The sequence below is a fragment of the Lodderomyces beijingensis genome (assembly GCF_963989305.1).
Source record: "Lodderomyces beijingensis strain CBS 14171 genome assembly, chromosome: 7".
Taxonomy (NCBI): domain Eukaryota; kingdom Fungi; phylum Ascomycota; class Pichiomycetes; order Serinales; family Debaryomycetaceae; genus Lodderomyces; species Lodderomyces beijingensis.
Genome location: NC_089976.1, coordinates 525,758 through 552,029, shown reverse-complemented (window position 1 = coordinate 552,029; position 26,272 = coordinate 525,758). Strand labels below are relative to the sequence as shown.

Genomic DNA, 26,272 nt, shown 5'->3' with positions numbered 1-26,272 from the left:
CTAACAGCCAGGTGCCGATTAATCTCGTTTGAACAAATTCTTAAGCTTTTTCCATTTACCCTTGGAATGATCGTCTTGTTCTTCGTTTCCTCTCGAGGTGAAACCGGCATGGCTCCGGTGTGGCTCCAATTTCGAAGAATCAAAGCTCAACCGCTCATTCTTTGGCTTACTTTCTACATCGTCACTTAAGCATTTGCTCAACCTGTTGTAGTTTGGAACGCTGTTTCTTCTTTTGGACGGCTTCTCCAACCCGCCCCATTTCAAACTTTGCGGAGGCGGAGACGAATGGTCATGTGTGTCCTGTTGTTGTTGTTCTTGTGATGGTGGTGGTGGTGGTGGTTGTTGTGAAGCAACGGGAGGCGGGCTTGCGGGACTGCCGCTTTGAGATCTAATCTTATTGAGTTTAAGCTGCTCGCTGACTTCTTTAAATGACATTCCGTGTTCTTTTGGAACTTCCTTCTTTGGCGCCTCATTGGGGGTCAAGAGCGACTTTGTCCTGTATGGGGAATGGCCAAATTTATTTGAACCAGTGATTACTCGTGCCAACTTGGCTCCCTTGCCCAAAAAGTTGGGCTCCACTTGGATGATATCTTCACACATTTTCAACGAGTTTTCCGAGATTGCAATGGCGAGATTGGCAAAGTAGTTTTCATTCAATGGTTGATGCTCCAAGTCAGTCAATTTTCTTTTGATATCGGCGTGATAATCTTTGTAAATTCTGGCAACATCTTCGTATGAACTATAGGACTCTACCGAGTCGTCGCTATGAGTCAGAACATCGTCTGACTCAATACTGTTTGTTTCATCGTCATCTTCGCCTTCAAACTCTTCGTTGTCGATTGCTCGCACATTTTCAACTTGACTAACCGTCTCCCTGATGGGTTCGTCGTTTATGGTGCTCTGCACCGAGTATTCAAAGTTGCACATATTAACAGCGGGAACAACAATCACGGGCAAGGGGAAATTTTTCACTAGTCGATCGGTCAATTTCGAAGAAGTCCACGATCTCAATGGAGCACCAACGCTGAGATTGGGTTTAGTACCAGTGCACACCAAGTTTGGCTCATACAATCGGTACATGTCTTTCAACACCGCCTTTGTTTTACCTGCAACCAACTCGATGGAGACTTTGGCGATTTTATTTGGATTAATCACCAACATGCAGTATTTCATCAAATTTTTGGCAAGCTCAATAATGTTTTCCGGTTTGCTTCGGCTTCGGTACCGATCCAAGGGATCGGTAAAAGACGAGCGCGATCGTGATCTCGAGTATCTCGTCTTCTTTTTTGGATCAAAGATGGAAGGGTCAATGGTGGCGCAAACAATCACCTTGTCGCCATTTTCAACGAATTTGGTGAGCACCCAATCCAAAGCTACCCACGTGTGAATACGAGCACTAATGTAAACGAGAATCACTCGATGCGGCAATACTGGTTCTTGAGGGTACAACTGGCCATTGTATAGTTTTTTGTACAAGTTGTGTCTTCTTGTAATGGAGCAGCATCGAAGGGTCGATATGGGGCGCGTGGGGTACTGCACTATTTCTCTTTCCAATCGTCTCAATTCGGCATAGTCCATTCGATCGGATTCCTCGTACGCCTGGGACGTTCTTCTAGGAGACGCCATAGACGACGACATTGTGGCTGCTCCCGGCGATAAGCTTCTTCCTCTTGAATAGCCACGTGACGCGGGCATAGTTCCCGCGTGTTTTGCTTTATATATTTCCCAGCCCACATCGTCGTCTTCATCGGGCTCGTCGTCGTCATCGTCGTAGCCTATATTCATATCGTCAAATGACACTTGCTTGATGAAGCTTTGCGACTTGACTTGGCTATTGTCCTGCGAAGTAGGGCTAAAGTTGACATATCGATAATTCGACGATTGCCGATTGGAGAGTTCATTCAACAACTGATAGCCTTTTTCTTGCTGTTCCCGTTCGGTGACTTGTTGCAGTCGATATCGAGCTGAGTTCAGATTGAGGTTGTTTTTGCCGTATTCTTGGCCATGATATGGCTGCATATCGGGTACTGTCGATGCATGTTCAAGCGGTGGTCGCTGCGACTCTTCGTAGAGCGGTATTCTTTCACCTGATGGTTGATGCACTTTGAACTCTGGTACAACAGTTGACATGTGGCTATATAGATCTAGCAGTCGTATATAAGTGTGTGTCGTGTTTTAGGTGTTAATGTGTATGTGTGTATGAACGAATGAAGGAATGAACGAAAGTGTGCTTGTAATATCTTTGTATGTCTCTATGTGGGGAAAGGGCTGGAGATGGATCTTTCTCCAACTTGTCTCTTTCTTTTCCTTTCTAATGACACACCTCAAGCTACTTGTTGGGTCTATAAGGATACAAGGTTCTTACCTGGGGCGATGTATTGAACGGAAAAGAAGGAAAAATAACAAAAGAAAGAGACAGAAAGGAGGAAGAAGAAGTAACGAGATGTGGTATGGTTCTACTAGCGGTAGTTGTTGATATCTCGTGGCGGCAGCAACACTGTGGGCGGTAACTCATCTTTCAAGATGTGAGTAGATTTTCGAATCGCCACATGGTAGCACGCCGGGCCTGCGATGTGGGCGTGCAACGAGCCAATCCAAACCACCGCAATCACCAACTTTTACCATCACGAAGATAGTGTAATAGGTTGCTTCGTCACATTTTTTACAAGAAATATCGGTAGATCACATTAAATCTACGGTAACTTCTCCACATTTGCCGCGTTGTCGAACGCGGCATGCTCTCTTTCCTTGGTGCAAGTTCGACCACTGTAGCGGTTAGGTTCTCATTTTCCATTTTGTCCTACTGCAGCTCCTGTCCCCTTTTCCCACCTCCTTTGTTTGCATCATTTGGCTGATTTAGCATGGTGTTTAGTCGAGGGATTTAAACTGGGTGAAAATGAAAAAGAAAAATCGGTTCTAAAATGAGTCGGCCGGTTAAGAAGATAAGAGGCTTCAAGTCGTGGTTTAGTGGTGGTCGTGTGAGAGAAAAAGAGATGGACTCTAACCTCTTTGCTTTTTTCTTTTCACCTTCGTCCAATATGTCTATCTATATCTCTACATTCAAACCTCGTAGTCACTGGTGGTTGATGGATATGCGATTATCAAGACATCACTACTATGTAAAGAGTCAACTTTCAAGGTGAAAAGTCACGTGCGCTGTGTGTGTGTGTGTGTGTGCTTATCATGTGATGAAAGAAAAAAAGCGTCCCTAATAAAGACTTGTTTGTTGGGGAATCCCCTTCACCAACAACAACAACAACAGGAATTGGAAAGATTGGAGAGAGTATGTGTCGTTGCCAACTACCTAATGGAAGGGAGGGAAAGGCCTCTTTTTATGACAAAGACCAGATTGAATTGATCTTGGTTTGTTCTGCCCCCTGCTGGTAGTCGTAGTTGTAGATGGTCGTAGCAACCGTGTTTCTTTCCACTGTGCCCTGTGGTGGTATCAGCCATAGCTTCTCCGACGACTCAAACGGGTCCGGGTTTTGAATTATTTTCGCACAAGACCAACAACCTTCAACAACTTCAACAATAGACCAAGGACTATAATTATTACCAGTAACAGTAAATTACGCTAGAGGCAAGAGAAGATATTTTCTGGCGGGTCGGCCATTTGCTATCCTGTGACCTACCCTTCCCCTACCCTTTCTCTTCCCATTCCGTTGCAGCCAACTTGGGAGTATCTTCCGCTTCAATTCAGCTTTGGCCGTCTCAACTGGCCTTTTTTGGCTTCTAAGCTGTTTCTACAATTTTTTTTGGCTTCTTTTTTCTTGCACAGCCAGAGGCTAAAAACAAGCACCTATTTTGTTGAGTTGCGGGGAGCTAATTGTTACTAGAAGTGGTATCTGTAGAAAGAGAAAAAGAGAGAGTAGTACAAGATCCGGTAAAATCTTGTGAACCTCGAGAGTAAGCTTCTACTAAAGGGTAAATCTTATCGCTTGACCGGGTCTTGCACAGTCAGATAGCAGGCGATTGGAATACGATGGGGCAGTTTGTTGGCAATTTCCATAAATTTGGTGGAGATTGGAGAGAGAGAATATAAAAAAAAAATTCAGGTAATCTCCATCAACCACCAAAAGATCATCAATTGTATTTAGCAACTACTACTCTTTATTTTGAGGAATTACAGCAAACAACTACAGGAACTGTGTGTTTTACTACTGCTACTACTAAGCACTACGACACAGCGTATATTTCGTAACCATTGAACACATTACAAGATCCCCGCCAAACGCCGCAGCCAGATCCACATCCACATCCACATCCCCGCCCCATTGGTTTATACTCATCAGTTTCAAAATGTCGTCGTCTGAGGGAAAACAGCCAGCGACACTGGTGGCTACAGCTACAGCTACGGCTACTCAAGGGCGCAAAGCACCCGAATCTGTGTCCATAACGCCAAACTCGATTACTCCCTCGATTTCGAAAACGGAGGACGATTATGATGGCAAGAAGCAGCCGGTGGTGAACGAAAAGGAAAAGAAGAAACAGGCATTTATCACCAGAACCATCTGGACATTTGTCATGATTGGAGGGCTCTTTGCTGTGCTTGCATCGGGCCACTTGCCCATCATCATCATGATTTTGATGTTTGAATTTTTGACGTTCAAGGAAATCATTGCCTTGGTGTCGGAGCCAGCAAGAGACAAAAAGATCCCCTACAACCGATTGTTGAACTGGTACTTCCTCGTGGCTACATGGTACTACTTGGATTTCCCCAAATTGGTGGATTTTTTCCAAGACAACGTTTACTCTTACAAGTGGCTAACTTTGGTCGTGGTCAATCATAAATTCATCAGTTATACCTTGTACATTGCCGGATTCATCTTTTTCGTTTGGACTTTGAAAAAGGGTTACTACAAGTTCCAGTTTGCTCAGTTGTGTGTGACTCATATGACCTTGTTGTTGGTTGTGTTTCAAGCGCACTTGATCATCAACAACATCTTGAATGGCATATTTTGGTTCTTTTTGCCCAGTGTCTTGGTTATCGTCAACGACATCTTTGCTTATATCTGCGGTATAACGTTTGGAAGAACCCAATTGATTGAAATTTCACCGAAAAAGACCGTAGAAGGGTTCTTGGGGGCCTGGATATGCACGGGGGTTGCCGCGGTGATTGGCTCTTATTTGTTCTCCAAATCGGACTATTTGACATGTCCTGCCCAAAACTTGTCGACCCATTTGTACAACTTCCCTCACTGTGAGCCCAACCCCGTTTTCATCCCGCAAATTTACCAATTGCCCGCCAATGTCATTGAATTTTTGGGCGACAAGATTGAAGTCATCGCTTTTAAACCAATATATTTCCACGCCGCCATTTTGGCCACTTTTGCCTCGTTGATTGCTCCATTTGGAGGCTTTTTCGCAAGTGGATTGAAAAGAGCATTTGGCATCAAAGACTTTGGTGACACCATCCCCGGCCATGGAGGCATCACCGATCGATTTGATTGCCAGTTTCTTATGGGCTCATTTACCTATTTATACTATCAGACTTTTATCAGTAATCACAACATCAACTTGGGCAAGATCTTGCAAATGGCAATAATAAACTTGAGTTTGCCACAATTGGTGCAATTGGTAAAGAGCATATTGAGATATTTAAACAGAGAAAGAGTTATCGATGATGACAAGTTGAAGGTAATATTTGATCTATTGGAAAGTTAGATTTTTTTTGGGAAACAAAAAAAAAAGAACTACATATAGAAGCCATAAAACAAAAAGAAGAGAAGAAGAAGAAGAAGAAAAATGACAAGCACGACAAGCACGACGCAATGAATGTTGATGCAAGTTTTTGGGATTTCACAAGGTCTTGCTACCCTCGAGCAGCGCGGTGCCTTGACTTTTCAATGAATTGTATTTTTTTGTCTTGAATACTGTTTCTCAGATATATATATACATAAAACTTAATTATCACTAATTCACTTATCTTCACTCTGCTCTTTGTTGGAAAATGTGTCATGATTAGACAATAAAAGATCAGATTCGGATTGGAAGCTGCATCGTTCCATAATCCTCTAGACGGTCCCTCTGTCGGCTACGTCTTTTTTTTTAGAAATTCCTTCTTGAAAAACGCTCACGGTAGACAAAAACAAGCTGCAGCACTCTCACTAATCGCATAAGCTAGTGCTGGTCCAAACGGTGAGACGTTTTTTTTTTGATTGGATCCGGATAACTGTAATTTTCACTTTCCATCATGTGGAAGCTTGCCGTCATTTCCTGAAGAAGGAGATACAATGCTTCGATTCCAGATCTCTCCCTCTTTGGGGGGTGGTGCGGCGCAAACGGAAAGCCCCGCGAGTGGAGCCGCACCAGTTGCCGTTTTGGTAACTTCTCTCCAGCTCTTGATCTTAAAGGTCAGCAAGAAAGTTATACAAAGGCTATGCGGAGATTGCAAGCAGTTCTCATTTCAGCTGCAACTGCAACTTCTACCTCGAGTTTGTCCCGGTTTTTCGACAAACCGCAACAACCAAGCATCGTCTTCATCAAGGAGAGTTATTTGCTGTCCGTGATTTACCAGTTTCTTCTCAAAAGCTCAACTTGAATGCTGCTTGAGGTCACTGGTGTAGACCACAGGCTCTCTTTGTAGGGGACCAGTTCTTTGTTTCTGAGCTAGCAGTACCGGAGTTGGACTGCAAGACACACGAGGCTGCTTATCCTTGCATTGCCGAGATCAACACTTAGATCAAAAGAACAGCAAGATCAGAGATGGAAAAGATTTCGAAACCACCAGTAAGCGTGGGAACTCTATGGTGCGCATCAGAAGGTTGCAGGTCATCTTTCCAAATTAGGCACAGTGCTGCGCATTTTAATTTTTATTTTTTTTTATTTTTTTTTCTGAGCAGCCGTTTCATCACCAGTACCGTTTGGGTGCAAAATTTAGCAAAAAGCCATATCTCTTAGATGGGGAATAGCTAATTAAAATCGATAGAATAATTTAGTGGGAATGACGTGGTGCTGCGACAACATATTCCACCGCATCTTCTCTTTTTTTTCTTTTTATTTATTTGTTTTTCTATTTCCATGCTGCTTACCTGATCCATACCGTACGACCAGCTCTTTCAGAGTGATGTTGATCTTGATCAGATCAGGTTGTGAGGCCCCGGACTCTCATATAAAGCACTCCCCTGCGCTTTAGCTTTTCCAATGAATCTCGTGGTCACTTTTTTCACACCAGTTTCTTTCATTCATTAGTTCATTCTCTTTTTAAATTGCTTCTCAGGACACCACCCAGCTGTCTAGTCAATCGCTACATATATCTCCAGTGCACTCGTTTCCTGTTATAAATCCACTACAGTTTGTTCATTCGCTCACTTATTGCAGACCTGCATTCATTCGCTCATTCACTCATTCATTTAGTTGGTTAGTCGCTCCTTACTCACTCATTAACTCACAATTTTTTGTTGTTTTGGTTTTTTTTTAGACTCAAGAATGATTTCTATACTACTCACATTCTTATTTATCAATTTGGCTGTGGCTGCTCCGCTTCCAGCACTAATCACAAGGTATCACACCGCCGCAGCAGTCACTCAAGTGGTGACGCAAACAACCGGTACAACTACCGTCTGGTTGCCTCCCGTGGGAATATATGTTCTCCCTGACGGCAGCTCGTCAACCAGTACCATCAACAACGGGCAATGGAACACTTTTCCAGTCACATTCACTTCACATTTGAAACAAGCTGCTCCTCCTTCTCCAGTTACTCAAGTTGTCACACAAACCACGGGCACCACCACCGTCTGGGTGCCTCCAGTGGGAATCTACATCAAACCTGATGGAAGTTCATTCACCAGCACAGTCTCGGAAGGTGATTGGCACACTGCCCCAGTCACATTCACTTCGCTGATACCTGGTACACCAACCACTCAAGCTGCTGCACCCCAGCCTTCTACTCTCCAGACTTTGACTACCACCACCAGCAGCACTTTACTGACTCAATCTACCTCACCACCACCACCACCACCCTCATCTTCATCTTCTTCTTCTCCCGGCTCATCATCATTGACAATTTCTTCGATTTCATCCACGACAACCACGCCTCCACAATCATCCTCCTCATCCTCATCCTCATCATCTCAAGGTCCAAGTTCTACCATTCGTAGCACCATCCCACCTCCTTCAGCAATTGTATATTCTCCATATGCAGACAACGGTGGCTGCAAGTCGGCAAATGCAATCAATCAAGACTTGGAGCTCATCGCTAGTAAAGGTATCAAGTCAATCAGATCCTACGGAACAGACTGTGGCTCCTTAACCACGGTTTTGCTGAAATGTAGGCAATTGGGCCTCACTGTTAACCAAGGGGCTTGGATGCAAGACGGCGTCAATTCAGTTGACGACCAGGTGCAACAGATTATCAGGTACGGGCAGCAAAATGGCTGGGATGTGTTTGACTTGATCACAATCGGTAATGAGGCCATCAACTCTGGGTTTGTTCAAGTGAATGACTTAATCAACAAACTCAACTCGGTCAAATCCCAACTCCAGGCTGCTGGCTACCACGGCCACGTCACCACTGCTGAGCCACCCATTTCCTTCATCAACCATCCTCAGCTTTGCACGCAGGCAAACATCGACATCGTGGGAGTCAACCCACACTCATACTTCAACAGCGGTATCTTTCCCTCGGGTGCCGGAGCATACATCATGGCGCAAAAGGCGCAAGTAGAAGCCGTCTGTTCCAAAAAGGCCTCAATCATCGAGACCGGGTATCCATCACAAGGTGCAACGCTAGGTGTAAATGTCCCCAGCGATCAGAATCAATACGCGGCCATCTCATCCATTATAGAAGCCACGGGCGGCGACGTCACCATCTTGACTACATTCAACGATTACTGGAAACAGCCTGGTCCCTACGGCATTGAGCAATACTTTGGTGCTATCCACTTGTTCGATTGATTACAAAAATGGGCCTGCTGGGAAAAAAACGGAAAAAAATGATAAAAATGTGTCAATAAAATTAAAACCGGTTTTCAATTCGTGTATCATAAGGGTTATCTCGTTACATACAATTAAATTTTGTTCTTCAAAATTCTATTATTTTATCTGGAAAAAATTCATCGATTAGATCCATGTAGTATGGCTTCAACTCTTCCACGTCGTATTGCTGGTCAATCTTGGAGTATAGATCGTAATTGTTGAAAACTTTCACCGCCTTCAACATCTCCTTATCGTGGTCATCCATGAGATAACTGTATGCAAACTCGTGGTGCCACGGGTAAAAAGAATGGTACCGGATCATCGCGAGTGCTTCCGGCGGTAGCGTGGAGCTCCGTTTCGCCACATGGTACATGTACTCGTCATGCCCCCAGCTCAACATGACCTTGTCCAATCCACAATGTTTCAGATATATCCCATATTTTTTGTTATACAATGGGTTCAAAAAATCGGGGTTCTTGGTGAAGCTATCCGAGAAGATGATCCTTTTGGAAAACTTGCACCCAACAGGGAACGTGTCGCCAACGACATCCCATTGGCCCTTTGAGTCGAAAAAATACAAGAGCTTACCCAAATCGTGAATCAAACCCACGAGCTGAAACCAGCGCGGCTTGCCATCGCGTCGGATGGCCTCTGCTGTCTGTAGCGCGTGGTCAATCTGCGATAACTCGGTATCGGGGTCGCTATCATCGAGCAACTTGTTCAACTTTTCCAATCCTTCCCACACGGTCATCTTGTCTCTCGTCTTCAGCTTGAAGTTTATGCGTGCTTGGATGTTATACGCCACCGTTTGCTTTTCGTGCTGCTCTTCGTAGAATTGCTTGACTCGATCGCATGCTAGTTCGTATTGTCGAAATGCCTTTGTATCTATGTCCTTGTAGTATTTCGATGCAATCTGCCAGTTTTCTTCAGCGGCGGTAGTAGCCTGCGCGGGGTCATTTTCTCCTCCTCCTCCTTCTCCTCCTCCTTTTTCTCCTTCTTCTTCTTGTAGAAATTCTTCCACTGGCTTGTCACTGGTGCCGGTGCCGGTAGTTTGTTTCTTTAGTCTGTCTCGTAGCTTATTGACGTTGAGAATCTCATCATCCAACTTTTCTAGAATATCGCCTTTTCTTTTCTCAGGTGGATTCTTTGCATGTGCTTGTGGTTGTTCCTTGGATATTCGTGTCATCTTTTGACGTTTTGGATCCCGCTGCCCTGTTTCACCTGGAGTGTGGTGGTGATAACTATATGTCGCAGCCAAAAAAAAATTAAAAAAAGGGAGAATTTAGAGATTGCGATATCATGGCTCTCGTGATTCACCGTTGCAGTGGGAAAGAAGGGGGAAGGGTAGGTGGGAACAGAAAGAAGAAGCTCAGCTAGAAGGGGAAGAAAATGGGTTGGTTCTTGATACTCTTCAAGAACACTGGTTTTTTTTTTTGGTTTGTTCCTATACACAACTTTTTTTATTCCCACTCTGGGTGTTTTCTTTTTCCTTTTCTTTCATTTTGATCATTTTTGGCTTCTTAACTTCTCCCAGGAGGACTGAGACGTATTCGGGGATTCATTTTGACCCTGAACCGGTGGCTCATTTAGCCCATCAGTGAAGGAGTCTCGTGCACTCTCTTGGGCCACATTTGGCTGTTTCTGGTCCAAGGTAACATCAAACCCATTCGCTAATCGAATCTGATCCCAATGCGATAGATTCCGGTGGTCTTCGACACCCTGGGTAAAGCTAGGACGATGAAATTCTTCCTGCTGGTGAGTTTCAAACTGCTTGTCTCGGTACACCAGCGGATCAAATTGAACCGCGCCTCCAGATCTGTCGGCATCTGTCTCCACAGGCCTTCTTGTGCGTGGATCGATCTTTATAGTGCGTGGGTCATGCAATTTATATCTCGGATCCTGGGCAGATTTCAAGTAGTAGTAGTAGAAACCAGGCATGTTCTTCCAATCCATGTGCCTCCAAACTTCCTGTTGTCGTGGAGTCAAATCGCCACTAGTCAACTTATCGTTGAACCCCCTCTGTCGAACAATCGAGCTTACAATCATCATGTTTGCCAATCCAATGAAGAACGATAAAAATGGCTTTTGGATAAACGAAACCTTATTGGAAGTTTGCCGCTTAAAGAACCTGTAGTAAATTGTAGGTGAAAGCATTCCAACCATCCCAGCAGAGTACCCAATGAAATTGTTCGATACTAGCACGGATTGAAGCTCCTTTTGGATTTTCAATCTGTCTTCTGTGGTCAATTGACGATCAGCTTCATAAAAGTCCACCGTGGCTTGGAATTGGCCCGGTGATAGACGGCTCTGAAGGTAGGTTTCATTTGGTGTGCTTGTGTTGGAGTCTGGCATACCTGGAGTGTGTGTGGGGGTGGGGGTTCGGAAGAGATCAAGTGTGGCGATTGTCCCCTTGTATTCTTTTGAGGGTTCACGTATCTGTGGGGTGGAAGACCGTGATGATAAAACAAAAAAAAAAAAACCTGTTGCCGCCCACTCACTTAAAGCTCCCATGGTTGAACAAAACACCGCTGCAACTCTCACACTTCAACCTCTATCGCTCTATATCACGCTGGGAACGATTATGGGAGACTAAAGGAGACCACCATTTGAATCTCGAGAGTCAAAAGATGGCTGCTGAAGAAGTAGCGTAGTTTTCACCGGCAAGCGTGAATTGAGCAACAAAAAAGGGACTTTGCAAAACACAACGACGTGAGGTAGATGGCAAACGAGTGATACTCTCGAGATCTGTGCGACTGCTGGCATTCTTCCTGTTGGGCACTTTTTGGCAAGAGATTTCATCAAGACGGGGATAGGAAAGAGTGGTAAGCTGCTGGAGAAGGAACGTCTGAAATATTGATACAGAGATGGATCGCGTTTATCTTGACAACGACAAATCTAGCCTGAAAACAGCTGTCTCGAGATGCTACTTCTGAGTTGATTGAACATATAAGTCTTCATTCTACCCTGGTTCAATGAGTCCTCTGGCCAGAAGATCCAAAGTGGGAATCTTCTTGATGCTTTTGATGGCAATAGTCTTGAATAATGGTGATTACATCCAATTGGTGAACTTTTTTCTTTTTTTTTTGAATTAACAGCTGGTGAGGACACAAGGACCTGGAAATGGCAATCATGGATTAAAAATCAATACAGGCCCCTGCTTTTTGGATTTTCGCCAAAAAAAAAAAACCCCAACAGAAAAGTCTTCCCGTCAGCACGTCTACATTAGCTGCAAAGAGAACCTTCGTTGATCGGTTCAAACAACCTGGAACCCCACTCGACGAACCAATTATGTGATGCAGAATTGAAACAAAAAAAAAAAAAGAAAAAAGTAAATTTGTGTGGCTGCTAATTTGACATTTTTTTTTTGAGGTTTTGCAACTACTCATAGTCAAGTCTGCGCATAACATAATGATTCAGATGGTGTTGATAAAAATGTGAACTTTGAAAACTAAAAAAAAAGGAAAAGAAAAGAACGGTTGCCAGCAAATTGCTTTTAATTTTAGTTGGTCCCGTACAAGATGAAGCAAGCAACTGGACTGTCTACGGAAGCGAGCAAGAATGTGGAAGAATTGGGAGAGTTTGGAGAGTTTGGAGCAGGTTCGTTGTTGTCGCAACAAGCAGCTCCGGTGCCACTATTACAAAGAGTCTTCCATGCTACCAAATCCTCGGTGGTTTCAACTTTTCAGAAAACCGCATCTATCAGCACCACTGACATTTCCCTACTGAAAAGTTTTCCAGGCAATGTGGTCACTCAAACCCACAATAGTAGAAGAGTTGCTGCTGAGCCCTTGAAAGAGGGCGGAAATATGCTGCGCTATTACGCCTTCACTGTGGGAGCGCGAGGCTACTTTGAAATTTACGACCGCCCTCCGCCGGGACAGTTCTGGACCAAGGAAGAATTCAAAGCGTTGAAGATGGCAAGAAACGAGGAAGAGGAAAAATGTTGGAGGAAAAGACAGGAGAGGGAAAGAGTGAGGAGAGCAAGGTACGAACAGTCGGATGATTTCAAAGAGATAATGGAAGGGGAAGAGCTCATCAGGAAGCTCGACGAGAGACTTTTTCGCGAAAGATACGGCAGTGGTCCTTCTGAAGAATTCTTCACTGCGAGAATGTGGCGTGACGGCCAGGATACAGACATCGAAGCCGACGAAGAGCAATTTCAAAAGTATTAGCCGAGCCAACTTCCTCCCCCCCCCCCCTAGTCCTCACCGCGGTTGGGGAAAATTGGACCCATTTTCAAGGACCTTCTCGTTTTTTTGTTTTTTTGTTCTTTCTTTTTGTTTTTTTTTGACACTGCTTTCCAGCTGCCGACTGTGTTTTCGCAGCAGCTCAACATCACATTATCACTATTGCTATGTGTTTATTTCAACCATGAGGTTGTTTTTATATATATATTTAAAACGTGGTGAATATTACACTTGTTTGAGATGAAAAAAATCGTATCCAACCTTTCACCTTTGGGCGTATAACTACGACATTCCTCTTGAATCCTGTTTTTTTTTTCAAGTCCTAGCCAAAGAATTTTGGCAACGTGAGAGACTAACCTCTGGCTATTTGCAATCGTAAAGATTGCTCTGCATCAGTGGGGAAACATCACGTAAAGTTTGTTGTTTTATGTCTTGACAAATTAGTGGAGAGGTGGTATGGTTTGGGTAAAGTGCACGACCAATCTGTTGACCTTGAAATTTTACCGAATACCGTGTCCATCAACAAGCCCAACATACTCTCCTTCAACTGTGTTTTAATCACGATTGTGCCAAAAAAAAAGGAAAAAAAGAAGCAAAATGGAGGCGTTTTCAGACTCAAATGAACTTTATACAATAAGAAACCAGTTCTACACTTACCAGCACAACAAGGTCAAGTCGTATTCCCTTGACGAGTTTTCGGAGGAGAATCAATTGAAAGTTTTGGAGATTCAAATACGGTCTACAATAGCCTTGGGCCAAGATGCGTCCAAGCTAATTGAGGATGGAAAGATTAGGTTCCCCGATAACGAAGAATTGTTTCAACTTCTACAGGCTTGGAACGATCTCAAGGATTTTGGAACTGACGATTCCACTTATTTTGAAGATTTGAAAGCGGCCAAGTTTGAATTGCAAGCGATCTTGACTTCGTTGTATTTGAAGAAGTTTGAAAAAGACATTGACCAGAGTATAAAGTTCCTTACTAATTACATCGACAATGTCAGCAGCTTGCAGAAATATAACGAAATTGAAGTGTTCTTGATTTTGATGCAGTTGTACTTGTTGAAAGGAGATTTCAAAGAAGCCACGGCAGTATTTAGAAACTTGAATTCGTTTCCTGATTTCGCCAAGGATGAAATCATTTATCAAATGATTGAAAGCTGGTATGGCATCATCAAAGGTGGTGCTGAAAACATCAGCAACGCATACGATTTCTATGACGAGATTTTGAACACGGGATACAATGAAGGAGACGTGAAGGGGAAAATCAGAATCTTGAACACGCAGTTGGTGCTCACGTTGCAGTTGGACCATATTCCCGAGGCGCAGGAACTCTTGAAGCAGATCCAGCTGCTACTGAAGGAAATCCCCGACGATGAAGCCAAGGATCTCAGTGGGGACATTTTGGCAAATGAAATAGCTTTGGATAGATTGACCAACCAAGGAAAGAACTCCAAGTCATTGTTGGAGCAATTGAAAAAGGCTAACCCCGAGCATGAATTGCTCAAAGATGAGCAGCAAAAGAACGAATTGTTTGATTCGCTTGTTGCAAAGTACAAATCTGTGGAAACTTAGAGATTGCAAAATGGGTTGCGTAGTGTACTGAGTATAGGGGGAAAAAAAATAAAAAAAATCTGACTCGAGAGAAGGGGGGGGAGTGGTTGGAAGTATCCTTGCATGGCGGATGGAAGATGAAAAAAGCATACAGATGTATCCAGGTTTGCTCTGGATTAATGATTCTCTGGCGGACATTCGAGAAAAAAAGCTGTTCGATCTATTTCAATTTTTGCAACCTTCCCTCCATCTCTTTCCCCTTTTTTTGTTAGAAGAACAAGCTATGAGTGCACTCTCTTGTGTATCTTTTCCGTTTTCTTGCAGTCAGCGACAGTGTAGTCGAACAGCAGTCGGACAGTGAATACCACGAGAGTGTTGTTTTTGGTCAAATTGCGACCAAAAAAAATTTCGTCACATCAGGCGGCTTTAGGCGGCTTTTTTTGACAAAAATGTAGCCAATTGTCAGATCTTGATTAACAGTTGCCAGTGACCCCGCTCCATGTGCCAGCTTCAGGTTCCCTCACTTGGGTTTAAGCAGAAAAAGCTTCTGTTTAATCCAAAAACTATCATCTCGTGGACAGAGTCTTGAAAAAAGGAAAAAAATAATCAAAGAAAAGAATAGTTGGTATTTTGGAGCAAATTTGATTTGAAATCTACCTCGTGAGGGTAGGATTACCTTATATCAGTTGAAGTATTCACAACCAAACAATAACTTCCAAAAAACCGCTTGGAGCCATTGGAAACTCTTTAATACGGAGGATGTGACATCGAACGCAAGGAATTCAGTGAATGCGTCCATGTCAGTGATGATAGTGCTCTAATGTGTCGCAACGCGGCCCACGCTGGTTGCTGCATCAAATCTATATACTAATAGCCGCGCCAGAATATGTGTTAATGTTGAGCCGATTTTTGAAAAATTGAAAGCCTCAAGGGAAATACAGTTTTCTAAAAATTCAAGGGTGACTTTTTTTTTGTATCTATGGCCTTGGATCTGGGGGGTCAAAAGTGTGGAATGAACGGGTTTTGTGGCTCTAAATTTTGCTCGTCTTTTTTTTATATATATATTTTTCTCGTTTTTTTTTCAGGTACGAGATAGACCAACTTAGTGAAGACTACTACACAAGTGCAACACGTACCCGTCAACTCTGATTCGCTGATTGAGTGTGTCAACTCATCCCTTCACCTCCAGCAAATCTATTCGTCACAGCTTTCCAAACAAAAAAGAAAAAAAAAAAAAAAACAATGCAAACCTACCCGGCACAATGTCTTTAAAATGATCCAAATGTGTGTGATCATCGTTTGGGAAGAAATCGATAGTATTTTCAGTGTAGTTTACGCGGAAAACTATGGAAGTTGCTCAACATGATTGCGCTTTTGGGTTGTAACAGAACCGAAGGCACTCGTGACACTCACACCAACTTTTCCTTTCGTCTTGAGAGAAATGCGTGATTCGTGACAAAGTCGCATACTCATTTTATACTCATCATACAAATTGTTTTGTAGCTTCGAATCATGCAACGGCTGGCAGGCTCAACTAGATTCAATCGGCCACGGGAGCCGGCGAGAATATCCACATCCAGTCAGCCGACTGGACTCGACAGCGGCACCACTTCTATATAGTTGCAATTGGATGTATTGAGGGAAGCGCGTCAGGGTCCTGGATTGATTGAGCCATTCACTACTTGAACCAGTTATCTCTGACTTCTCGGTGCTGTGCAGCTCTGGTGTACTTTTCTAGTTGAACCACGTGACTTATAGAGCTACCAACTGTCGAGATAATGCAAGACACTTTTTTTACGCGAATGCTGCTTGGGGGTGGAAATGAGCATACTGAAATATACGAAATGGCTGCAAAAAGACCACATGTATCTTGTTCCTGCTTCTTTCCACCCCCACCAAGCAGCATATGCAAATAAAAAATTAAATGGTTGCAAAAAATTACATATATTTTGCTCCTGCTTCTTCCCACCCCCACCAAGCAGCATACACAAATGAATGAAATGGTTGCAAAAAACCCCATGTATTTCGCTCCTGCTTTTTTCCACCCCCACCCCACAAGCAGCATACGCAAATACGTGAAATGGTTTGCAAATTAACTATATTTTAAGAACAACCTTTGGGACCCATTTCCAATTCCACCAACTGGACCTTTTTTTATTTCCCTTCTTCTTTTTCCGTCTTCACCAATCAATAAAATTTTTTACTGCATTTCGAAGATAAAAATGCAAAGAATCAATCAAACTCAAGTAATTTTCGATGCCTCATCAGCATCAGACGAAACCAAATGTTCGCCAACTGGCGAACATACGTCAAAGAGGGAGAAGTTTAAACAACTTTTCCACTTCAAAAAAGCAACAACAGTTGATGCCTCATTAGCATCAACTACAGAAACAAAGTGCCCATCAGTCGATGAGCACAAATCAAAAAAAGAAAAGTTCAAGCAGCTTTTCAAAATAAAGAAAACCAAGACAGTTGATGCTTTATCAGCATCAGAAGAAGAAGAAGAATGTTCACCAAGCGGTGAGCACATCTCAAAAAGGGAAAAATTCAGAAAATTTTTCCATTTGAAAAAAACTACGACCATTGATGCTTTACCAGCATCAATTGAAGAAAATGAATGTTCACCAGTCAGTGATACTGCTGTTGAAGAAGAAAATGTTGATGCATTATCTGCATCAATTGAAGAAGAGAAATGTTCACCAGTCAGTGATATTGCTGTTGAAGAAGAAAATGTTGATGCATTATCTGCATCAATTGAAAAAGAGAAATGTTCACCAGCCAGTGAAATTGCCGCTGAAGGAGAAAAAGTTGAGAAAGCTGATGCATTATCTGCATCGATTGAAGAAAATGACTGTCCACCAGTTGGTGGACCCACCGCTAATTTGGATCATCCTGAACCCGCTGCTAATTTGGATGAACCTGCTGAAAACGCCACCAAACCCGCCGCTGATAACGCCAAACCCGCCGAACCCGCCGAACCCGCTGAATACACTGAATACGCTGAATATGCCGAACCCACTGCATATGCCGAACCCACTGCATATGCCGAACCCACTGCATATGCTGAACCCGCTGCATATGCTGAACCCGCTGAGTACGCTGAGTATGCCGAACCCACCGCATTGGCTGCATTTGCTCAACCCACTACATTTGCTGAATCCGCTATCCAACCTCAACCTAGACCTGCTGAGACAAACATCGCCGATCTGGACAATCACGAGGCTTATGAGCCACGTGAACTTCAAACATCGTCCAGTTGCTATTCCGATGGTCAGTCTTCCTCGCATAGCTTGGAAGACAGAATTCTCCGCAGGTTGAGAGAATCCATGCTGCCTTTTGCTATAGAGGTTGAGGAAGAAGAAGGAGATGCGGACTTGCTAAGCATTTGCAGCAATAACAGCGACGAGCCCCAGCACCAGTATTCAGCATTGGGACGTGAAACGCCAAAGCTAGTTATTCCCAAGAAGAGGGGTGCACCTACATTCAAAGCTGATAAACACGGAGTTGCTATTTCCAAGTCACCCAAAGAACCAGAGGCTGTCAAACCAAATGAGATTGTTCCCCCCATTGCTACAGCCGTTGAAGCTACGAAACACAAGGAACCGGAGGCCGAAAAACCAAACAATGTTGATTCCTCCAAAGCTAACCGAAAAATTGAGCGTGCTCCCTCCGTTGATTCAGCTGTTGACGATAAGAAAACCAAAAAGTCAATAGCTAGGAGAATAGTTGAGCTTGTTCAATCCCTTGTTGCTTGTTTTCGTGCTAAGCCAAAAGCTGACCCAACTCCCCCCATCATCGCTCCAGTTAGGATACGAACCCCTATGACATATGCAAGGGTTGCTGCTAATTATGGGGTGTGGCCAGATCATCTGCGCGTCTTTGTTTTGGGAGCATAAGGGGGGCATAGGGCAGCAAGCAATCACAGCTAAAAAAAAAGGGGGAATGGGACAATCTAGACAGCCAAACACAGGGAAAGGAAAGCCTAACCAGAGAGCTACAAACAGGAATAAGGAAGCCATACCAGAAGGTCAAAAAAAAAATCAATAGAGCAGCTAAACCGGAAGGCCGACAAAAAAAAAAAAAATAGGGCAGCTAAACCAGAAGGCCGAAAAAGCAAGAACAGGGCAGCCGAACCAGAAGGCCGAAAAAAAAAAAAACAGGGCAGCTAAACCAGAAGGTCAGAAATTGGGCAGTTAAACCAGAAGACGAACAGGGACAAAGCAGTTCAACCGGAGAGCCAAAAAAAAAAAAAAAAAAAAAAAAAAAAAAAAAAAAAAAAAAAGAAGGGGAGAGAAAGGAAAAGGAAAGGTGGCGAGCCCGACCAGAAAGCCAACACAGAGAGGGAGCAGCTTAACCGGAAGACAAACAGGAATGAGAAAAAAACCCCAGCCAGGAATAGTGCAGTGAGGCCAAACGAACAGACCCGTAAAGCAGATGAAAATGAGCCAGCCGACCTTCGGACCAACTCTCGATTCAGCCGGCGAATCAACGAGTCCCGTTGGAAACTGCAACGGCTCAAAATTCTCTGCAGGGCCAATGGTTTACCTGCACACTTGAAGGATGGCATAGGGTTGTTGAAGAAAAAAAAATGTTTGTCGGATGGGATAAGACTGCAGGGCCACATGTATATAGGGCTAGATGGTCATGGCTGGGTGAGGAGAGTGGGGAGCCAGACCAGAAAGCCAAAACACAGATGGGGCAACTAAACCGGAAGACGAACAGAAATGAGAAAAAAACCCCAGCCAGGAACAGTGCAGTGCACAATTGAAGGATGGCATAGGGTTGTTGAAGAAAAAAAAAAGTTTGTCGGATGGGATAGGGCTGCATGTATATAGGGCCACATGTATATAGGGCTGGATGGTCATGGCTGCGCGAGGAGAGTAGGGGAAGGAGGGGGAGAATGGCTCGATGATGGGATAAGGCTGCAGGATCTCTCGTCGGACGGGATAAAGCTGCACCAACTATGGCTGGATGGGATAAAGCTGCCAAGTATGGCTGGATGGGATAAGGCTGCCAAGTATGGCTGGACGGGATAAGGGCTGCCCCAAAAAAAAAAAAAAAAAAACGGCTGGACGGGATAAGGTTGCAAAAAAAAAAAAAAAAAAAAAAAAAAAAAAAAAAAAAGACCGGATGGTATAAGGCTTCATTGAAATATGGCTTAGTGGTTATGGTTCGGCGGGGGGATACGGCTCTATGAATTCAGTAAGGTTCAATGAATTGAATAAGGCTCGATGGCTTTGGCTGGCTGGCGTTGGCTATATATTTGGTGGGTCACTGGTTTATTGCTGTTTGCTTTGGTTTGTTTTTGGTTGTCATATTCTCCTTGGCTTGTTGTGAATTACCTTGATTCTTGTAGTCTTTGTCTCCTCTACCTCTATTCTGGGATAACTGGTATACCGCTGGATGCTGCCAATTCGACCCAGGCTCTGGAGATCGCTGCGGCGTTCACACCACTCTGATGGTTCTTCTCATTTTTTTTGGGCCAAAGCCCCCAAAAGCCCCCAAAAGCCCCCGACAATCGCAGAGAATCAAACCTGCCTGAAGATAGTGCAAGAGCAGGCACCACTAAAGAAAACATTCACACACTGAAAAAAACTTATATAGTCCAAAGAAGCTATCCAATGAATGAATCCAAAACTTCAACCATTCTTAGTCTACTCTATACTCGAATGCCTCAGAAGTCAAAAGTTGCTGATTGAACTTTAACAGCAAAACCAAAAACTTTATGAGGTTGTGAGAGATCTTGTTCAAGGAGGTATCCTCACGAGAGGATCACAATTAGGGACTGCTGTGTGTGGCAGTGAGTAGGCTTTTTGCAAGCAATTCAACTTCAGATGGCGCAAGAGGTTTAGCCTGCGTGGAGCTATTATTGTTCAGACCAACTTAGTGGAGACTACTACACAAGTGCAATACGCACCCGTCAACTCTGATTCGTTGGTTCAAAAGCGCCAACTGTGACAAGATGGTACTCTTTCCAAACAAGTCCCTATAAATATTCGGCGTTTCAAAAACCTCTTCAGTCAATCAATAGTGTTTGTTCCGGGTGGGTGTGACTTCTTTGGGTGCGCAAACAGTTTAGTCACTAGAAGAACATTAGAAAACTGAGACATGAACCCGTGTACTCTCCAAAATTTTTTTAACCGTTTCAGAACAATGTACCATGCACCTTGTCAAACGCATGCAATCCATATTTCACTTGCGTGCAAAAATAGAGGAAAGCGAAGGTGAACTGATTTTGTTGAAGCCGAAGAACACCTTAACAATAAATACCTTCCCTCCTAGACAAAATAGAACCGGGCAACTATTTTTTGAGAATCGGAGGAAACTAAAACCTTTGTAGTTGGGGAAGAAAAAAAAAAAAAAAAGATGGTAATAGGAGCGGGTTAGTCTCGGTGGGCTGTGAAAAAATGTGGGGCGGAGAAGGAACCATGAGTTTGGCCGAGAGGAAGGAAGGTTCGCGCAAAGGCGGAGAGACCGGAGCGGGATTAGATACACGCGAGGGGTATGCGCGAGTGTGTGAGTAGTTGAGTGTTAAAGTGTGAGTGTGAGTTTGGTCGGGTGTGGCAAATGAATAAAGTCTAACTTTCTTGGAGGGGTCCAATATTCCTTAGTCTTTCTTGTAAATTCATCGCAAAGGTTTTGATTAGCTGACGTTCTATCCCGGCCTCTTTTACTTGTAGTGGTAATGGTAGTGGCAGCAGTAATAGTAGCAGTAGTTGTAATTTTTTGGTCAAAATTTTAGATTGCTTTGCTTTCTGATCAACTCATAACCCTCCTCTGTCCGTGTCTCCGTCTTCTACGCACTGCCAAACATTCAACATTCTTAACACCGTCGGTTGAGAGGACAAGATTTTCAACACCTTGCATGTAGTTTGCTGTGCATGATGAACAAAATGCAACTAATTTACTACGACTACAACTACAACCGATGCTACTGCTTATTTACTGAAATAGGAGAGCAGGAAGAAAAGACGGCAGGGAATTGGTGTCGATAAGAAAGTTATATGACGAAGAGCATTGGAAGAGAAGAAAAAAAACCTCCCAATTTACCGTTGTTGCATTTTGTCTCTCTCTTTCTCTTTCTCTCTCGTGGGTGTATCATGTGATTCTTTGCTGGATCTCTCGCCCATGCTCTCTCTCCTATTTCCCCTAAATTTCAAAGTTAGGTACCATACAATGTCCGGGTGGGGGTGGAGGAACGAGAGGGAAAGAAGAAGAAGAAGCGGTGGGCGCTAAAGGACGGAAGCCATTAGGGCGCGAGGTTTCCTTACCCTTTGCTTGAACCAATCAAGCACCTATAGGACTATGGCATTCCCTTAGAGAATCCAAAGAATCCATCGAGTTCTCACTAGCAACAAAACAAAGAAAAAAAGAAAGAAAAAAAAGTACTTGATGCGCTTGGTGCATGAGATATTAAGTCATCATCATCTTGATCATGATCTTCTTCTACTTCTTCTTCTTCTTCTCCACGATAGTTGTTCACCAGTTATCATTGCTCTACTTGATAGCAAAGCAATTTTTTCGTTTTTAACTGCCACACCGGTGGTGGGTGGTTCCCCTGATCAAAATTCTTATGATCGAGGATCAACTCCATCGGATATACCGTGGATTTGACAGCGGCAACACATCTCTTATTCTTGTATGATCCGTTTGAATAGGCGTCTGCGTGTCCGGGTCTCTCTCTCTTTCTCTCTTCGTGTCTATGTTTTTTTTTTGTATATTTTTTTCACAAGTGTGGATTCTTCCACGGAGCAAAGAAAGCCTTCTAGTTTTCTATGGAACCAAATAATCTTCCTATACTTATGTTGCTTCCAACATCAACAGCCTTGCAAAGTGTTTGAGTAGGTTCCATTAAACAGAAGGTAAAGAAATGGACCCTTGAACGCCTTCCGTTGATCCAGTATTCCTCCCCCCCCCCCACACACACTCTCTCTCTATCTCTAAATCTTCTAATTTCCAACGGCCGTCCTTTTTATCAACCACCTCCTTTTTTTTTTTTCTTATCGTCATATTTTGCAACCTGCTGGTAAGTGGTGATGCTTCAAATGTCAATTTTTTTATTTTTTTTTTTATTTAATTTTTTTTTTTTTTTTAAATCGGAGTGAAAGAGCGATTTCACTCCCACACTTGCAATCGGCGACTACCACTCCAGCCGTCAGCCACTGAACACACACAGATATAGATATATATATCACACTAGTAGATTGTCATTTTCGAAGCAAGTTAACGGATTCTGGATTTTAATTGATATAAAGCCCTTTCTTTTTTACGTTTTGTTTCGTTTCATCTCTTTTCATCTCGTTTCTTCCTTTCTTCCACATACCCTTGGATTTTGAGGCTATTCAAGAGCCTGCCATTGCCAGTTAGAGGAAACTCACCTTCTTTTTTTGTTTTTTTTTTTTTTCCACCGTCAAGATAGGGGTACAACTATTGTTTCCAATTTACTTCCCATCCCCCCACCCTTCTCCGGCAGACACTTTTGAGGCTTGGTTTGGAACAGTTGTTCACTACAAGGGACTCCTCCAGATACCACCTTCAAGAAAAATCAGTGGGAAAATTTCAGACTGAGCCACAACTCATTTTTATTTCCAGCTTTCACGCTAGGATCTACTCAAATTGGGGGAAAAAAAAAAGTGGGAACAAAAGTTGCAAGAATCTTTTGTCACAAGATCCGATAACAACTCTAGGGGGAAACAAACTAAAGAATCAAAATGGAAGCGTTGTATGACTCCAAGACGAGTTCTCCAGGGATCCATGGCGTCGCGTATGGAGGTAGATCAACAATTTACCAAGAGCCCATCTCTGCAAGCACTTCCAGTAAGCCAGAGATGAAAAATAAGTTCTCCTCGCCTCCAATTAATACGGCGGCAACTACGCCGGACATACTGCGATCAGCCAGGATATCGACTTCGACTTCGACTTCTTCTTCCGCTTCCACATCGTCATCATCGTCTCAAGCTTCCTCGTTGTTCTCATGTAGCAGCAACATTATCAACAACACCAACAATAACACCGATGAAATTGGTTCGCATGATCCCCATGAATTGAACTATACTGCGACTCCGCCAACTCCACTGGCCTCAATTGGCTTATCTTCCCCCGTCCCTTCGTTTACCGAACAGACATCTTTGGGCAAACGAAAGCGCACCAACAGTAGATCCGCCAACTATCGAGATAACAAAAGCAGTGCTATTAGTGGTGGTAGTACCAGTGGTAGCAATTTGACATCAACTGATAAGACGTTAGAGATCAATTATAATAATACCTGCCAAGACTACTTGCAGCTTATTGAACCAAACCCAGTATCGCCTCCTTCTTATGATACGTTGCCTCCAGGCGGATGTCCCAGGTTTCCAGTACTGCAACCATTGCCTTTGATGTATCACTACAATTCCAGTTCCATTGCAGATTCACCATCACCAACTTTAGTGACAGCAACCAACAAATTCTCCACATCTACTTCGACTCCAGCTTCATTTCCAATGCCCATCACCGATCAAAAGAAAACGAGCCCGGGTGATAATCATAATAATAACAATAATAATAACAATATTGATTTATTATCGCTGCGTGGCAAGGTAAGTCCAGTGATAGGGTCGCTGCTACCAATTTGCACCAGTTGCGAATCAAAGCCACCAATTTACTCACCAAGCGTTTACAAAATTGGTGTTGTTTCCCGCAAATTGGAATGGATCAACCCGTATGAGTTGTCTTCGAATAGAAGTTGGAAGAGTTTGATTATCGAATTGAACTCGACCCAGTTAAACTTTTACGCCATACCAAGTCATTTGGAGCCACAGTTTTCATCGTTTCAGGAGAACCCGGCGCTGACCAAGAAGACTGACTTTATCGATTCCATCTTTACCACGGACTATGACCACCAATTCTTTGATTTTGCAAGCGCATGTGGACTCTTGGACTCGAGCGATTTGGCCAGCTCCAGCTCCTCCAGTTTCAGCTCCAGTTTCAGCTCCAGTTTTAGCTCGAGCGCGGGGAAAGAAGCAGCCAAAAAGAAGACATTGGTTCGATCGTATTCTCTCCAGCATGCCAAGTTGGGCTTAGCCACCGACTATAAGAAGCGTGCCAATGTTTTGAGGATGAGGATCGAGAATGAGCAGATTCTCTTGAACTTCAACACAGTGCAGGACTTGATTGAATGGAACATGATGATCAACATGGGCAAGGACGTTGCCGTGGATATAAATGAAAGAGAGCTCCCAAGATATAGAACAGTGCCTCGCAGGAGAAGAAGAAATAGAGATCGACACGCAAGTGCTTCTCCCGAACCATCTGTGGCAAGCAGGCTTAGAGCTGCTTCCGACCCAGGCAACAAATTGAAGGGCAAATTTAGTAAATTAATGTCTAAAATCTCAAGCACAAAACAAAGAGGAAACAGTCTTGGCGGTGATCCATCTTCTAGCCCTGCGAGAGTTCCATTTAGCCCATACAATCCACGCAGTCATCCATCATCGTCGTCGTCATCATCATCATCAGCAGCAGCAGCAGCAGGCGCATGGACACCATTGGCGGTTCATAGATCAAGATCCGAAACGAATTTAGCAGACACCGGTTCGGGCTCATCGCTGAGAAGAAGTTCATCGGCGTTCAACAGAAGAACTTCACCGGGAGATGAGTCTGATACATACTACAATGACGACGACGACGACGTCGATGACGATGACTCTGATGAGGAGTTGGAAGAAGTCTTGCAAAGATCACGAGTTGAGACCCTGATGAACAGACGCAACACCAACACTAGTGCTAGCAGTAGCTGCAACAATAACTGCAACACCAACAGAAACAATCACCATAGAAGTAGCAACAACAACGACGACGAAGACGACGTGCAGAATATCTCAGACATTCCACTTTCCGACGACGAGGAAGAGGGAGAAGAAGACGACGACGACGACGACGAATTTAATGATGAGTATCACGGTTCAAACCGTGTCCAAGGTGCCAACCACCGCGCATTCACCTCGTCGTCTCGCCACAGGCATAATCTCAGCTACAGCAGTCAGGCCGACTTCAAATGGAACCCCCAGTTTCAAAAAGGTCAAAGCAAACGCAAGTACTACCGCAGCTGCTTGCGCTGCATCAAGCCCTTGACGATGGAGGATACTTGGGTCAGCAAGTCGTTGGTCAAACCTACTACATTGTCTCCTCTCAATATGGCTTACTTGAGGGTGGTGAAGTACGCGGGGCCAAATGGCGAGTTGATTTCGAGTCGCTCTTCGAGTGCAAGTCTCGTGTCGCTCAATAAAAAAAATGGCGGGAACTTGTTCAAAGAGGGCAGTGGGGTCATGTTGCCCGATACTGCGTTGACGAGAATCCCTAATCATTTCTTGAAGGAGTATTGTGTCGGGAGCCACGGGTTGATACCGAGGGAAATCATCTAGCAAAGTTTTGTTTTTTTGTTTTTAGACTTGAGGGAGTTTATTTATTTTCAGCATCTTTATATATATATTAGACAAGTATATATATTGCATACGCGGGCGTTATTTTATTTCATCTTTGTCCCGGTGACCGAGGCGGCAAAAGTTGGCAAAGTGGTGTATAGAGAGAAATGCTGGCTCATAGCAAAAGCTGTTTCTGCTTTGGACTGAGATTAGAGAACA

At 43.7% G+C, this 26,272-nt stretch overlaps 9 protein-coding genes across 9 annotated transcripts; 6 read left to right on the top strand and 3 right to left on the bottom strand. All coding sequences in view use genetic code 12, as the record gives it.

Annotated features, from left to right (window-relative positions):
* Nucleotides 1-18: 18 nt before the first annotated feature.
* On the bottom strand, nt 19-2,130 carry LODBEIA_P55210 (uncharacterized protein; the record flags this gene model as incomplete). The annotated part of the gene is made up of 1 exon (XM_066975863.1): nt 19-2,130. One exon carries the CDS (start codon nt 2,128-2,130, stop codon nt 19-21), a length of 2,112 nt encoding a protein of 703 aa, XP_066832459.1.
* Nucleotides 2,131-4,299: 2,169 nt separating this feature from the next.
* Nucleotides 4,300-5,664, top strand: LODBEIA_P55200 (uncharacterized protein; the record flags this gene model as incomplete). The annotated part of the gene is made up of 1 exon (XM_066975862.1): nt 4,300-5,664. The coding sequence occupies one exon, from the start codon at nt 4,300-4,302 to the stop codon at nt 5,662-5,664; it is 1,365 nt and encodes a 454-aa protein (XP_066832458.1).
* Nucleotides 5,665-7,428: 1,764 nt separating this feature from the next.
* Nucleotides 7,429-8,895, top strand: LODBEIA_P55190 (uncharacterized protein; the record flags this gene model as incomplete). Its single annotated transcript, XM_066975860.1, has 1 exon — nt 7,429-8,895. The coding sequence occupies one exon, from the start codon at nt 7,429-7,431 to the stop codon at nt 8,893-8,895; it is 1,467 nt and encodes a 488-aa protein (XP_066832457.1).
* Nucleotides 8,896-9,022: 127 nt separating this feature from the next.
* Nucleotides 9,023-10,102, bottom strand: LODBEIA_P55180 (uncharacterized protein; the record flags this gene model as incomplete). The annotated part of the gene is made up of 1 exon (XM_066975859.1): nt 9,023-10,102. One exon carries the CDS (start codon nt 10,100-10,102, stop codon nt 9,023-9,025), a length of 1,080 nt encoding a protein of 359 aa, XP_066832456.1.
* A 320-nt stretch (nt 10,103-10,422) lies between these two features.
* LODBEIA_P55170 (uncharacterized protein) lies at nt 10,423-11,268 on the bottom strand (the record flags this gene model as incomplete). The annotated part of the gene is made up of 1 exon (XM_066975858.1): nt 10,423-11,268. The coding sequence occupies one exon, from the start codon at nt 11,266-11,268 to the stop codon at nt 10,423-10,425; it is 846 nt and encodes a 281-aa protein (XP_066832455.1).
* Nucleotides 11,269-12,434: 1,166 nt separating this feature from the next.
* Nucleotides 12,435-13,088, top strand: LODBEIA_P55160 (uncharacterized protein; the record flags this gene model as incomplete). Its single annotated transcript, XM_066975857.1, has 1 exon — nt 12,435-13,088. The coding sequence occupies one exon, from the start codon at nt 12,435-12,437 to the stop codon at nt 13,086-13,088; it is 654 nt and encodes a 217-aa protein (XP_066832454.1).
* A 612-nt stretch (nt 13,089-13,700) lies between these two features.
* On the top strand, nt 13,701-14,675 carry LODBEIA_P55150 (uncharacterized protein; the record flags this gene model as incomplete). The annotated part of the gene is made up of 1 exon (XM_066975856.1): nt 13,701-14,675. One exon carries the CDS (start codon nt 13,701-13,703, stop codon nt 14,673-14,675), a length of 975 nt encoding a protein of 324 aa, XP_066832453.1.
* Nucleotides 14,676-16,876: 2,201 nt separating this feature from the next.
* Nucleotides 16,877-18,550, top strand: LODBEIA_P55140 (uncharacterized protein; the record flags this gene model as incomplete). The annotated part of the gene is made up of 1 exon (XM_066975855.1): nt 16,877-18,550. The coding sequence occupies one exon, from the start codon at nt 16,877-16,879 to the stop codon at nt 18,548-18,550; it is 1,674 nt and encodes a 557-aa protein (XP_066832452.1).
* Nucleotides 18,551-23,365: 4,815 nt separating this feature from the next.
* On the top strand, nt 23,366-26,053 carry LODBEIA_P55130 (uncharacterized protein; the record flags this gene model as incomplete). The annotated part of the gene is made up of 1 exon (XM_066975854.1): nt 23,366-26,053. The coding sequence occupies one exon, from the start codon at nt 23,366-23,368 to the stop codon at nt 26,051-26,053; it is 2,688 nt and encodes an 895-aa protein (XP_066832451.1).
* Nucleotides 26,054-26,272: the final 219 nt, after the last annotated feature.